The following is a 14,651-nucleotide window of genomic DNA, read 5'->3' on the forward strand; positions in this document are numbered from 1 at the left end:
AGTTTGAGACAAGAGTACCTACCTCAAATTTTTCAATTTGCCTTCAGAACTTTATAAAGAATATACTTTCTGACAGTAGAAGCACAACGGACATGCCCAAAGTGTTCCTTCAGCTTGTCTCATTATAATTGACTTCTTTGGATGATGTTTTTTTTTGTTGCATTTGTTAATATGTTTTTTAAGCTATATTGGAAGAGATTGAGGTTAAAACTCAGGATAGGATGTCAGTATCTTTTTAGTGTTTTAGAAGAAATGCCCCCTCTCTCACTCTGAGACAGATGCACACAGGTACACACACGTGTGTACAACACACACATGCACACGCACACGCACACACACACACACACGTCGATGTATTCTTCCCTCAGTTGACGAGCATAATTGCGCAGCGAGCGCCCGTCCACCGCCGGCTTTCCCCGCTTCACGGACCGCCGCCGTCCTGCCGCTCCAGGGGCTCGAGCAGCGTCGTTAGTGACTCACGGCGCCCCCTGCTGCCCGCAGCTATAATTGCCGGGCAGCTCCCGGGCTGAGGTCAGAGTGCTCGCGGAACAAGGAGGGCATTGAGCGGGGGGGGGAAGAGCAGGAAGCAGACCAGCCAAGCGCCGGCTTTCTTTGCGTTTCCCCGGCCTGCCAAACCGTTTTGTGCGCCGAGTTTGAAAGCCCCTCCGCGCCCTTCACATTTCTCAATGGACGCTGAGACGCGCCATTGAGCGGCCTGCCAAGTTGGCACATGTGCGCCAGTTCAATCTGCGTTATTCTGTCCCCCCCCCCTCTCGTTTATCCAGAAACATCTTAGAGCTGACCCTCGAGCTGTTAAAGCGCCCGCCGGCTTGTAATGGCCGGATGGAATACTGCAAACATTCGGCTTCTCTTCTTCTTCCATATGCTCGCGTCAGTCTGGCGGACAGAGGGCACTTCTCCATTTTTTACATGTATGCCGGTGTGCCGAACTCACCGATCGGAGCTGAATTACGTCTTCCCCTTTTTCTTAAGCAGACTCGGAACCTTAGGGAGCCTCGACGTTTTGAAAGAGGCGTTTTGCAATCAAATGAAATACACAGGAAGGTGTCTGGAGAGGGCTATACGACCTCTGACCTTTAGCGCAGTGTAGGCTAGGGGTGTCGCGCTACGTGCCGTTTGCTCTGCGGAGACGTGTTGTTGATGCAATGCACTGCGACCAGGACCGACAGGCCCGTTAATTACAGTTGTCCCGAACCTTCTCCTTCCTCCCCCTCACCCCCCCCCCCCCCTTCCCTTTGCAGCTGAAAAAGCTCCTGCTGTCCCCCCCAAACGTGCCTGTGAGCATTGAAATGCACAAAGAGGGCGGCACGCATCGCCATAGCAACAGGAGCCAGTACCTTAAGCCGCTGAGACCTTTGGTTAAGGTGAGTTGGGAAACCGCCCCGCTCCCGTCAGGGCGGAGAGCGCCACCGGGGAAACGCGTTCCTAATCATAAACGGGGAGGTATTGATTGGCGGGCCAGGGTCTTATCTGTTCGATTGTCTCTGTTGCTGCGGAGAGCGTTCTGCCCCGTCCCCTGGCCTCGGGTGGCCCGGCGTGGCCTGCAGTTACCTGAACAGGCAAAACTACGGGAGAAAGACGCGGAAGCACAGGGAAAAAACCTCCGCGGTTTCACATTTCAGTCACGGGCAGCGTGACGGTGTTCTGTGTGTTGGGAGGCCTGCTGCATTAGCTGTGGGGGGGGGGGGCGGAGGGAGAGGGGGGAAGCAGATTTTAAATGCAGAGACTCGCTGGCTCCTGTGTTCCTGTTTCTTCCCTGCTCTCCTGCCTGTTGTGATGGACGCGGAAAATGTGCGACATTACAGCTGCCCGGGGCTTTCCTGCAGCAGATGGCTGCAGCCTCTAACTCCGATAGGCCGATCCTGCAGCAGATGGCTGTAGCCTCTAACTCTAATAGGCCGAAGGAGGGCGGACCCCGCAGCCCGTGGTTTGAATTGCAGGTGAAGGAGGGGCCATGTTATGGCTCCGCCCCTCTCTCTTCACCCTGGTTCAGTTCAGGTGAAACGGAAGAGCCCTCCCACACCGCAAGCCTCGCGGTGACTCAACGTTAATGAAAGTGCGCTGGGGCTTTGGGGTAGTGTAGTGTTTGGGCGTGAATCCGCTGTAGTCATGCCCTGCCGCTTCTTCAGCATGGTAATTGGGGAATTGATAGCTTACAGTGAAAGCGTAGGGGTGATGTTGTTATCCTCGTAGCTGCTGTGGTGCTCATGGGAAAACGCAGAGCCCAGCGGATGGCTGGGCGCGCGGAGGCGTGTGTGCGTGACGCGCCGCTCTCTCTCTCTCTCTCAGTGCGAGCGCACGCAGGAGCGCAAGCCCCGCGCGGTCAGGCCGGCGGGCCGCCCCTGCACAGAGCTCCACCGTCACCTGACCACCACGGCGGACGCCGAGGACACGCCCCCCGCCGACACCGAGGACGAGAGCGACTCGGAGGAGGACGACGACGAGGAGGAGGAGGAAGAGGAAGGGGATGAGTCGGCCAGCGAGGACGAGAGCTCGGCGGCGGCGGTGGCGGCGGCGGGCGCGCCTCAGTTCTCCTCGGAGAAGGAGCTCCGCTCGGTGGTGGAGCTCATCACGTACATGCACACGTACTGCCTGCCCACCCGCAAGCAGGCCGGCTGGGACCGCAGGGACCGCGAGTGCCAGGGCTTCGCCCGGCGGGCCAGGCCCGAGGCCCCGCCCTCCCGGCCCGGCCCCGCCCCCGCCTGCCACAGGGCCGCCGCCCCCCGCCCCCGCCCGGCCTTCGCGCGCAGACGCGAGGTCAAAGGGCACTCTCTCCTCCGGGAGCTGCTGGAGACGGTCGACTCCTTCGACGTCAGCAAGCCTTACAGGCTCCACAGCCCCCCGTACTCCCGCTGCGGGGGGGCGGGGGCCCAGGAGGGGCGGGGGGAGCCGGTGCCCCGCCCGGGCAAACCGGAGCTCAAAGACTCCGGCCCCACGGGCCCGCGGGACGGCGGGGCCCCGGGGGCGGGCCCCGACGGGCCCAAAGCGGCCAGAGAGCCGGAGGCGGGGGACACCACCTTCTCTGTGCGCCGCTCGCGCCGCCTGGCGTCCTTCCCCGGCCGCTTCTCCAAGAGGGGCCGGGCGGGGGCGGAGCTCGTCTCCTGGCGACACGGCGCGGAGGCGGAGACCGCCCGGCGTCACCCAGCGGAGGAGGCGGTCCACGGCAGGACGCCCTGCAAGGCCGACGACCGGAAGACGGCAGCGACCGAGCCGCCCTGGAGCCTCAACGGTAAAAGCGCCCGCCCGTCTCCCCCCCCCCCCCCCCCACACACACCAGCAGGCCAGTCAGTCTAAACCAGACTTCCGTACATGGCTCCATTTGTTATTTACCTTACGACCTGAGACATCAGTTGAGCCGCTGCTTTCCTGCGCTCCGTGCGGAGCAGCGGCCACAAAGGCGTGGTGTTTGCACGCCTTTGGCTGATTCCTACTGTGCTGATCTCTGACCATGCATGTAGCTCGGACGGCCGTGCCAATGACTCTTCTGTTGTTCTGATTGCAGAGAAACGTGCCTGCCTCTGTCTGCCGCTGACTCCCAAATCAACAGGGTTTGTGTCCATGCTCCTCCAGTACTTTAGCCATGCTAAACGCACTGCTCATGTGAAATTGTGGAACCCCCCCCCACCCCCCCCCTTTCCCTTCCCCTCTTATCCCCACATGTACAAAATTGTAGCGGTTGGGGTTCCACGCTATACGCCGCGTGATTGTAAAGTAAACGACGGCTTCGTGCCCGCAGGCAGGTATTTTGCCCGCGGGCGTTTGTAGCGTCCCCGAGCGCGCCGCTAGCCTTTCACAGCGACGTAGGGCTGGGTGATGTAAGCAGACCTCACCGCTAGTCACTGGCTCCTGTTAAAATAATTCTGATGCTCATCGCTGTGATAATAACTAAAGACAGACAGAGACTAAATTACCCCCCCCCCTCCCTCCACCTCCCCAACCCCCCCTCAGAAAAGCTTCAGTATGCCGCAAAAGTAGCAGCAGTTAGAATTTTCCTTTCTCTCGCCAGTCCTCGAACCCGTGATGATGACTCTGCAATCTCTCTCTCTTTCCCCATGATCAGAGACACACAGTTTGCCAACAAGGCCTTTGAGCAGACGCTCAGCGTGGAGCTGTGTGGCACAGCAGGTAATGTTGTGCTTTGAGTCGGTGTTGATTGCTGCGCCTGCCATCCCCTCCCCTGACAACCGGTCCGATGTTCCTGAGCCGGGTTTAAACCCGCATCACCTGCCCCGGCTCAGCTGCAACTTAATACCCTCTCAGCTCCATTCAGAGGGGGCTTAGCTGCGACGAAAGCTTTGTTTAGGGACAGAAATGCTAGCTGCCGTGCTACTGTACCGTGTCCGATTGGTTGCACGCGTTTGAAATGGATACCCCGTTCGTTTTCTTGCACTTCCTGTAAGAAAACCGTAAATGTTGAGAATCGGGGATATCTGGACATACGAGGCTTTGGATGAAGGACATTTATTTACATATGAACCCCTGCTTTAAAAAGGACATATGCACTTATCCATAAGATGTTTTGCATTGTATGCAAGGGGCATGATAGGAAGCACTGAGGCATTTAACTCCTCTGAACGGATAGGAGGGTATTGAGACGTTTTGTCTGTGAAAGCTGAGTAGGAGTGCATCTGAGCAGCAAGGCAGTGCATGTGCTCCTCTCATCCGTTCTGTGAGAGCGTATGTGCAGTGTTATCATGCAGAGAACCGTTCCAGTGCGATAAATGTGTGTTTTATTTTTGTTACAGTGGTGATACTTTTTATTTTCGCATTTCGAAAACCTTGAGAAACAGAAAAATAGCTTCTTGTCTTTTCATCATTTTGCTCAGTTTCTGGTGCCAAAAAAATTAAACAAAGACGTTAACAAAAAAAATAACGTGTTAGGACTGGTTCTGGATGTGCCGAACGGCGTTTTTGACGGCACTGCGTGGCGACGCGGCTCGGTGAAGGGGCAGGAGGCTGACTTGATGTCGGGATTGTATTTTCAGGGCTGACTCCTCCCACCACCCCCCCGCACAAGCCCGCCGAGGACGAGCTCTTCAAGCCGGAGGGGAAGGGGGAGTCCCCCCCCAAGGGTTTCTGGGCGTCTCGGGCGCCGGCCTCCCGGAAGCTTCCGGAGCAGACGGAGCTGTACGCCCAGCTGCGGCGGATGGGCCAGGCCAGCGAGCGGGAGGCCAAGGGCGCGGCGCGCCGGGCGTTCGGGGACCACGACTACTGCCTGCAGGGCCTGGGGGAGAGCCGCAAGAGACCCGCCCCCTCCTGCGGGGAGGAGGAGGAGGAGGAGGAGGAGGAGGAGGAGGAGGGGAGCTGGGCGGGCGGCTGCCTGAGCGAGGAGAAGCTCTTCTCCAAGCTCCCGGATTACCTGTGCGGCCAGGGGGGCGGGACGGCGTCCCCCCGCTCGGCGTCGCCCCAAGCCTTATCGCCCCGCAACACGGAGGAGAGCGCAGGGTGCTCCCCGCGGCCCTCCTCCCCGAACCTCCACGCCCCCTGCACGTCCTGCTGTCTGCCCCACTCCTCCAGCAGCAAGCTCAGTTTCAGGTACAGAAAACCCCCCTCTCACTCACTTCTGTGTGTATTTAACACTCAAAGGCTTTGTTCTCCATATAAAACTGGAGCGAACCATTAAAGTCCTGTGGGGGGGGGGAGTCTGCTGGTGTTCTGCCATAGCTCTTTCTTTCTCAGTTGAATTTGACTCAGTGGGTGTTCAGGCCGTAAGCCCGGAGTAGTAGCTAATTGAAAGATAACACTAAACCCCTGTGGGAGTCCGTCCCTCAAAGACCAGAAGTGTTCACCGTTTGCCTCAGGGCTACGGTCAGTTAAACAGGATAATTGTTTACCGTCTCCCGCTGGCGGTTGCCAGTAAACACCGCTAACCGTCTCCTTTTTGTCTCAGCAGCTGTGAGAACCTGGGGACCTGCTACGGGGACAAGCTGAGGAGTAAAGTTAACGTAAGTCCGACTGACAAAGCGTGGGGCTTCGACAGCACATCGAACGAGGCAAATCGAAAGTTTGGGGGAAATTTCTGACCAGCAATTTGCCACGCGTTCAAAAACGTGCATGTCAGATAGTCACGTGTAATGCGACAATGTAATGTGTGTAGTGTAATGAGTTAAAGCTGCCGTGGGCTTTCCGGAATGTTCCATTGCGTGAGGGTTGTATGTCATGGTGTCCGTATGAAGAAGCCGAGTCATGCTCCGTGCAGTGCGGTCTGTCCTGACCGACGGTTTCCGTGGTTCCGTTGCCCAGGAGGACTGCCGCGTGTTCTACATCCACAACCTGCCGAGCGGCGTCACCCAGGCGATGCTGCGCAGACGCTTCCAGGCCTTCGGCGAGCCGGACGACTGCAAGATCATCACTAAGAACGAGTAGGTTCTGCTCCGCCCCCTGCGTCCTGGTCACACCCCCCCCCCGCGCGCTAACGGAGCGAGGAGGAAGCGCGGCCCGCGTTAAATCTCTCCCTCTGTTGTCCTTGCAGCGAGCGCTGTGGCGTCATCACCTTCCTCGGGCCCCCTAGTGGCCAGGGGCTGCGGCGCAGGCGGGACCCACCCGCGCAGAATGCCCGGAGTGGCCCGCGGCGGTTCTGCAGGAAGCGCTACATAGACCTGGGTATGGCTTTTACGGGTCAGGAGGGCGGCGGTAAATCACCGACGGGGCCGCGAGTTTCAGAAAAAATGATTGAGTCCGAGGTCTCGCTTGAGCATGGCCAATTAAAAAATTACCTTTCCTTTTTTTTTTGCCTCCCTACAAAGTTCACGACAGCTTAAATCATCTGTCTTGAGTTGTGAAAATTAATTTAATTGCTGCTGTAATGCTTGTGTGTGGAACACAGGAAAGGATCATAATTGACGCCCACCAGCGCACAGTTTGATCAGACAGCCTTCGCTAATGAGCGATGATGCGATGAGTGGGCGGAGCTGTGTTGTGATGAGTGACAGGAGAGACGAAGCAATGAGGTAGCAATGCTGACCGTTGCATGTGTGTGTGTGTGTGTGTATGTGTTTCTCCAGACGAGGCAGGTCCAGGCCCGGTGAAGAGCAAGTACGACGCCCTGGATTTCGACACCCTCCTGAAGGAGGCGCAGAGGAGCCTGCATCGCTGAGAGGAGAGCGCCTTATGGTCCCGGCCCTGGGACTCGCCTCAGTACCTCAACCAAGGCACCTCTCTTACTGTTTACATTTTTAACATTGGAATAAGAAGCAGACCTTGTCTCTTTCAACTGAGGATTTGAGGAGGGGGAGGGTTCCAGAACAATAACAACTACAAAAAAAAAAGAATCTAGAAACAAAAAGAAAAAAATGCACTCTGAACACAGAAGCTGCTTCCCTGTGTGTTTATGACATCACCGCCCTGCTAAGGGAGGGCGGGGCTACGTAGCAAACCTTGCTCCTCCCACTGGCTGTTGTGATGTGTGTGTGTGTGTGTGTTTGTGTGAGTGAGCGTGCGTGTGTTTTTTTTGTATCCCTTGGTAACTACTGGTGGAGCTGCAAGCCACGTTCGCCATTTAGTCGTATAGTATGTGACAAAAACAAAAACAAAAACGGCTTTATCATAGCAAATTGTGGATGTAATTCTGTGTGTGCTGAAAATGAGAAAAGTTAAAAACAACAAAAAAATTAATGAGAACTTAGTTTACAAGTTTAAAAGGAAAAAAAAATCTTGTAATTTTAGTGCTTCCTTGATTTCATCTATGCACTTGTAACGAGGTAATGTTCTTTCTTGTTTCCACCTGTGATTGACGTGCGATTGGCTCTCCTGCTGGCTGCTGTGGACTGTATCTTGAGGGGCAAATGAAACCCAGGACCAGTGTTCCCTCTTGTAGTTTCAATTAGCAATACTGGATTCTGGGAGAACTACAATTCAGTCTGGATTTAGCCTGTATTTTAAACTGCCTTTGAAAGCAGTGCATCCTTTCATAATAATAATAAAAATAATAACTTATTTTTACCGGATAATTCAGGGCCTCAGATTAGTCATTACAATAAAATGCCCAAAGGCATTTTTCTCCTCTGGTTATCTAAAAAGAAAACCTGCATACCTTGGTTGATTGGAATGTTACATTGTTCTGAATGTATAGTCCCTGCATTTGGTTATTACCCAGACTTCCTTGTCTGTGGTGCATTCGCCCTGCTTCAGAGCCTCTTCCTGAAACACATCCAGCAGCACAGGCCAGGGGGCGGAGCCTCCACAGCCCTTTTACAGTGGTACTACTTTCTCTTCTGATTTGGCTGACTTAGAGGACACACTGCATCCTAGAGATGACTGCGGGTGGTGGTAAACTTGGAATGCTAGACTGTTTCCAGAACTTCTGAGTCTAGAATGCCCTCTGTTAGGAATCAGAGTGGTGTCTCTACCTCGTTTACAGCCTCTCTCTCTATCTCTCTTTCTCATTTCCAAGCTCTTTCTTCTTGATGGGTGAAAGACAGCTTTTTTTTTGTCTTTGCTCATAAGCACTTGCTTTGTGGCTAAAATCTTAACTGTGTCCGTTGTCTGTTTTTTGACTCTCAACCTTATAACCAGGTGTATCCAAGTGTTGTCTGTGTCTTGTGGTGTGTCGGGGTGCTGCTGTTGCTAGGGAACCAGGGGAATTCAAACCCTGTAGTGTGGTGGGAGAGAATACATTTTCCCTCCCCCCCCTTTTCTGTTTTTGTTGTTTTGTTTGGTTTGTTTTCTCTTCACGAACCCGTCCCTGTAAACCCCCTCTGACTCCTCAGTTCTGCACAGTCCAGCCCTGCATGTGGGGCCATTTTAAACAGCCAGCTTCTCTGACTGACGTACCCTGTCTTTCCCCATTTTCCCCCATCCAGTTTCCTCTACAGAAAACATACAGTCAGGTTCATAAATATTTGGACATTGACAAAGTTACTGTTATTTTAGCTGTCTACCACAGCATATTGGAGTTGAAATTCAATAATGAATATGAGCTCAGAGTGCAGACCTTCAGCTTTAATTTGAAGGTATTTACAAAACGGGTGAACGGTGTAGGAATTACAGCACTTTTTATATGTGGTCCCCCCCTTTTTAAAGGACCAAAGGTAATTGGACAATTGGCTGCTCAGCTGTTCCATGGCCAGGTGTGTGTTATTCCCTCATTATTTCATTTACAAGTAAGCAGACAAAAGGTCTAGAATTGATTTCAAGTGTGGCATTTTCCTCTGGAATCTGTTGCTGTTAACTCTCAATATCAACTGTAGTGGATGACAGAAGAATACTTTCCCTGGTGAGGAAATACCCCTTCACAACAGTTGGCCAGATCAAGAACACCCTCCAGGAGGTAGGTGTATCTGTGTCAAAGTCAACAATCAAGAGAAAACTTAATCAGAGTAAATACAGAGGGTTTACCACAAGATGTAAACCATTGGTAAGCCTCAAAAACAGGAAGACCAGATTATAGTTTGCCAAAAAACATCTAAAAAAGCCTGTACAGTTCTGGAACGACATCCTATGGACAGATGGGACAAAGGTCAACTTGTACCAGAATGATGGGAAGAGAAGAGTATGGAGAAGGGAACTGCTCATTATCCAAGGCATACCACCTCATCTGCGAAGCATGGTGGAGGTAGTGTTATGGCATGGGCGTGTATGGCTGCCACTGGAATTGGTTCCCTTGTATTTATTGACGATGTGACTACTGACAAAAGCAGCAGGATGAGTTGTGAAGTGTATAGGGCTATATTATCTGCTCAGATTCTGCCAAATGCTTCAAAACTCATTGGACGGCGCTTCACAATGCAGATGGACAATGACCCGAAGCATACTGCGAAAGCAACCCAAGACTTTTTTAAGGCAAAGAGGTGGAATGTTCTTCAATGGCCAGGTCAATCACCTGACCTGAATGCAATTGGGCATGCATTTCACTTGCTGAAGGCAAAACTGAAGGCAAAACGCCCTAAGAACAAGCAGGAACTGGCGACAGCTGCAGTAGAGGCCTGGCAGAGCATCACCAGGGAAGAAACCCAGCGTCTGGTGATGTATATGGGTTCAAGACTTCAGGCAGTGATTGACTGCGGACGATTTGCAACCAAGTAGTAAAAATGACAATTTAATTTATGATTGTTAGTTTGTCCAATTACTTTTGAGCCCCTAAAATTGGGGGGGGGGGCTATGTATAAAAATGGTTGTAATTCCTACATTGTTCATACAATATTTTTGACGAAACCCTTAAATTAAAGCTGAAAGTCTACACTTAAATCACACCTTGATTGTTTCATTTCAAATCCATTGTGGTGGCGTACAGAGCCAAAATGATGGAAATTGTGTCACTGTCCAAATACTTATGGACCTGACTGTATACAAATTGAATGTTTACATCAACGGATTCTCCTTCTACTTTACTAGAACGCACACTAAGTACAAAGGCGCCTTATTCAGTGTTAGGAGTACCCTATCAGGATGTGCCTTCCTGGCTTACCCTTGTAGGTTACTAAACTTAACTAAAAGCAAAACACAAATATTTAGTGTTATACATACTGTAAACGGATGAGTGGTGTCATCTAAATCAATATGGATCACATACAGGGCTGAATGACTATTTGTGCTTAGTATGTATACTTCTAAATAGTGAGAGAATGTGCTGGTTTACATGATTTAATCTTGTTGTAATGGCTTATATATGTGGTATGTATATAGAACTATGCCAAGAGTTAACATGAAGTGTGTCATGCTCTACATCAATTTGTAGATTTCAGCGTGTAAAGGTGATGGATCAGGGTTATATTAATCAAAGAGAGCAGAAAGGAATCATTTTGGAAAAGCAAGGGGAAAACGTTCGATACCGAGAATAACTGAAGGGAATATAATTTTAATAGGCTTCACAAGTCGAACACTGGTGTTAAAAAAAAAAAAAAAATTAATAAAAAATTAACCCTTTACAAATATTAGCTTATTTCTTTTTATGAGTTTATATTTTTAGAAAGAGATTTAGTTTTTTTTTATTTTTAAAAAAGCAATCAAAATGCAATACGTGATCTATATAAAGTAGGCCTTTCGTATGGGCGGAAGGTTACATTTGAAAAGATTCAGAACAGATCTTGTACTGTAAGTTATAGACTGCTGTAGATACTGAAGAAAATTAAAATAAAATGGGGTCATGCCATATAGTTCACACCTCAAAACAAAGTTTTAAAAAAACTCAAAACAAAAAAATATTTAACGCCTCTTCTAAAGAGTGGGAAATGCTTTTTTAAAAATGATTTCAGTCTTGGTAAATTTTTGCCACGCGTGATGGCATACGAGGTTGAGTTGATTCCTTTTGGCTTCATTTTTAGTGGTCGCTGGTATCTCGCGTGGTCTCTTGAGAGAACATCGCTTTTTCAAGCTGAAGAAAACAGTTCTCGTGCTTTTCGCCTGGCTAGAGAGGTTATGAAGTTCCATCAGGAAACTTGAGAATACAAAGGACAGATGAGAATCTCTCAAGGAAAGCCTTAATAGTAATAATAATAATAATAATAGGGGGAAAGAAAGCTATCCGTAGCTTTTATCGGTACAGTTAAATCTTTAAAAAACCGTATGTTTTATTAATTACTGAAATAATTATACTTTTTTCAATACAGCCATATTATAAACAGTATATACGTATATATATAAATATATATATTTGTGTGTGTGTAGATAGATATAGATGAATATATAATTTCTTATAGAAAACTTTGATGTTGACCATTTTCTTCTGTGTTTTAAGGAACTTAAACACATTTCAATAACTACCATCGATCTGCAGAGTGTAGGTCAAGAACGAATCCAAATCTAAATACTTCCAAAGGGAACCCTCCTCAAATGCAAAATGTCTCTCCACTTTTCACTTCAGAAATTACAAGAAACAAGTTGAGACAAGCTGACCAAAAACACCCTTTGATTTTGGCACCAAATATGAGTGCCACATAAATCTATTTGTGAGCATTGCAATCAAACTGATTGACCCTCATTTTATTTTTTTGTAATTACTACAATGAAATGTTCATAATCACATAAAATAAAACACAATTTTAAGTATTTCCCCTGTGGACACGTGGAAGGTCTTGCAATATTGGAATGGCTATTTTATCCCATTCCCTGCTAATCACAGCTTTCCAAATGTGAATTGCTTGAAAATGTCTGTGCTACCCTGAAGCGTGTAGCGAACACTTTCTCACACACTGGGGTACGTTTCTTATGATATCTATTGTACCCTTGTCTTTGAACCCCCTAACTGCTAGAGACTGCCATGGTCTTGGATACCGCGACTTACAGACCAAGTCTTTAGTTTAAACAAAATCAACAATGAAGGGCATATATTGTTTTTCCACTTTTATCTTTTTTTTTTTGTCTATTTACATCTAATGACTATCAAATTCACAACCTGATTTTCCTTTTTTAACTTTTTTTGGTATACTGTATTTAGTTAGTAAAATTTTATATTTTTACATAAGTTGGTTTTATTTGGTTTTATTTTTTTATTTATATGCCACTTAGCTTGGATGTCTTTTAATGGTGTTCCTTCTCTGTATCGTGTGATTTCATATGTCTTGAGATTGTGGAGACAAAATGCATTTCAGTATTTTTGAATTGTTAAAATCTAGTTTCATAGATAATTTTACCAAAATAGCTGAAATTATCTGATGTTATAAATTATATTTTAATTCATGTAAATACTTTAAAAAAGAGAACTATGGCTTCCTTTTAAACTGAATACATTTCTCTTGAGAGATTGTTTACATTATTAAACTGTAGAAATGTTCCTCATATACTGTAAAAAGTACATATATTCATTGATTTGCCTCCAAAAAAATAAAAATCCTAATGAACAACATACCTGTCTTGTAGTCATGTTCTAAGAACCTTTTACAAGCATGAGTTTGCAAGTGGTTTCAAGCATACACACAAATTACTTGTTTTCACATGGATTTTCAAGGCCTCTGCTGTATTTTGAATAACACAAGTAAATTTGTGAGTGTGTCTGTGTTATATATCTGTAACCAAAATAAATGAAACCCCACACCAGCCAGTGTCCGTCTGTAAAGTTTGATGGACCACTCTTGATTAAACTGCCTGCTTGTGCCGTGTCTCTTTTACATTGCTTCTTAAGCTGATGCATGGTCGAAGAGGATCTGCTTTTGACTACAGTCACCCCGAGTTGATATTTTCTTTCTCTTGGACTTCAGTGCCTGCATCAAATGAGACACTGTTACCTAGGAAATACAGCCTTAATCACTGAAGCTCCTGCCAACCCTGCCCAAATAATTACTCCTCTTTCAATGTAACAGATCTCTCGCTATGGTAGGCAAAATAATGGGCAACTGGGCCTCCCTGCCCAGGATTCTTAATACACAACTGGGGATGCTTAATTAACTTTGGAGCCCCACCTGTGCGGAAACCCTTTATTTTGTTTGGCAGTTGCATGCAGTCTGTATTTGGACAGTGACACTTTTTTGTTGTTTAATTTGCAGGTATGTAAATCCATATTGGGTGACTCATAGGAATAACTGCCCTCTAGTTCCCCCATATTAGGGGAACAAAAGTAATTGGACAATTGGCTTGGTCACCTGTGTGTTGTTGCGTCATTAAATCATACACAAGAAAACTAACAAATGGTTAACAATTGATTCTTGGTGTGGCATTTGCATTTGTGGATTAATAAGAATAATTTGATCAGAGACATAGCCAAAATATTGTTAAGAAGCAAGAATGCACTGTTGAGCATAGCAAAACCCTGGTAAACCACAGGCGTCCACCGTAGTCGATGACCGAATAGTACTTTCCACTCTGAAGAAAAACCCCTTTTCGACTGCCGAGCAGATCAAGAACACCCTCCAGGATGTAGGCATATATGTGACAAAGGTTACCATAAAGAGAAGACTACACCAGTACAACCTCAGAGAGTTCACCCGAAGATGCAAACCACTGGTAAGCCTCAAGAACAGATTGGCCAGGTTAGAGTTACATAAAAAGTGCATTAAAAACTGTAGAGTTTTGGAACAATGTCTAATGGACAGATGTGATGAGTATTAACCTGTACCAGACTGATGGAAAGGGGAAAGTGCAGAAAGGAAGGAAGCGCTCCTGATCCAAAGCTCCCCCACCTCATCTGTGAAACATGGTGGAGGTACTGCTACGGCTTGTGCAAACATGGCTGCCACTGGAACTGGCTTACGACTTGTCTTCATTGATGAGGTGACTGCTGATGTCAGCAGCAGGATGAATTCTGTGCACAGAAACATTTTATTGGCACAGATCCAGCCAAATGCCTCAAAACTCGTTGGATGGTTCTTCACATTGCAGCAGGGCAATGGTCCCAAAATATATAGTGAAAGCAACCAAGGAGTTTTTCAGCACCAAAAAGTGGAATGTTCTTGATTGGCCAAATCAATCACCTGACCTGAATCCAACTGAACATACCTTTCACTTCTTGAAGATAAGACTGAAGGCAAAAAGCCCCCAAAACAAACAGGAAATGAAAATGATGCTGTCTAGCCCTGGCAGAGCATGAACAGGGACCATACCCAGCGTCTGATGATGTCTATGGGTCGCAGACTTCAGGTAATCATCGAATGCAAAGCATTAATAACCAAGTACAAAATATGATTATTTTATTTAAGATTATCCAATTTTGTCCAATTATTTTTGGTAATATTAAAACTAAAATGGGGGAACTATTTATA

General features: G+C 48.1%; 1 protein-coding gene across 2 annotated transcripts in view; it reads left to right on the forward strand.

The window, feature by feature from the left end:
* Window positions 1–12,802, forward strand: part of ppargc1b (peroxisome proliferator-activated receptor gamma, coactivator 1 beta) — a 56,953-nt gene extending 44,151 nt beyond the window's left edge. For both annotated transcript variants that reach the window (XM_064328043.1, XM_064328044.1), the window contains exons 4-12: window positions 1,263–1,385; window positions 2,311–3,250; window positions 3,524–3,569; window positions 4,082–4,146; window positions 5,007–5,556; window positions 5,915–5,966; window positions 6,265–6,383; window positions 6,494–6,624; window positions 7,026–12,802. In XM_064328043.1, the coding sequence (XP_064184113.1) occupies window positions 1,263–1,385; window positions 2,311–3,250; window positions 3,524–3,569; window positions 4,082–4,146; window positions 5,007–5,556; window positions 5,915–5,966; window positions 6,265–6,383; window positions 6,494–6,624; window positions 7,026–7,117 (2,118 nt within the window). In that variant the 3' untranslated portion in view covers window positions 7,118–12,802. The remainder of the gene's footprint in view (window positions 1–1,262; window positions 1,386–2,310; window positions 3,251–3,523; window positions 3,570–4,081; window positions 4,147–5,006; window positions 5,557–5,914; window positions 5,967–6,264; window positions 6,384–6,493; window positions 6,625–7,025) is intronic.
* Window positions 12,803–14,651: the final 1,849 nt, after the last annotated feature.

The sequence above is a fragment of the Anguilla rostrata genome, chromosome 3, assembly GCF_018555375.3.
Source record: "Anguilla rostrata isolate EN2019 chromosome 3, ASM1855537v3, whole genome shotgun sequence".
Lineage (NCBI taxonomy): Eukaryota > Metazoa > Chordata > Actinopteri > Anguilliformes > Anguillidae > Anguilla > Anguilla rostrata.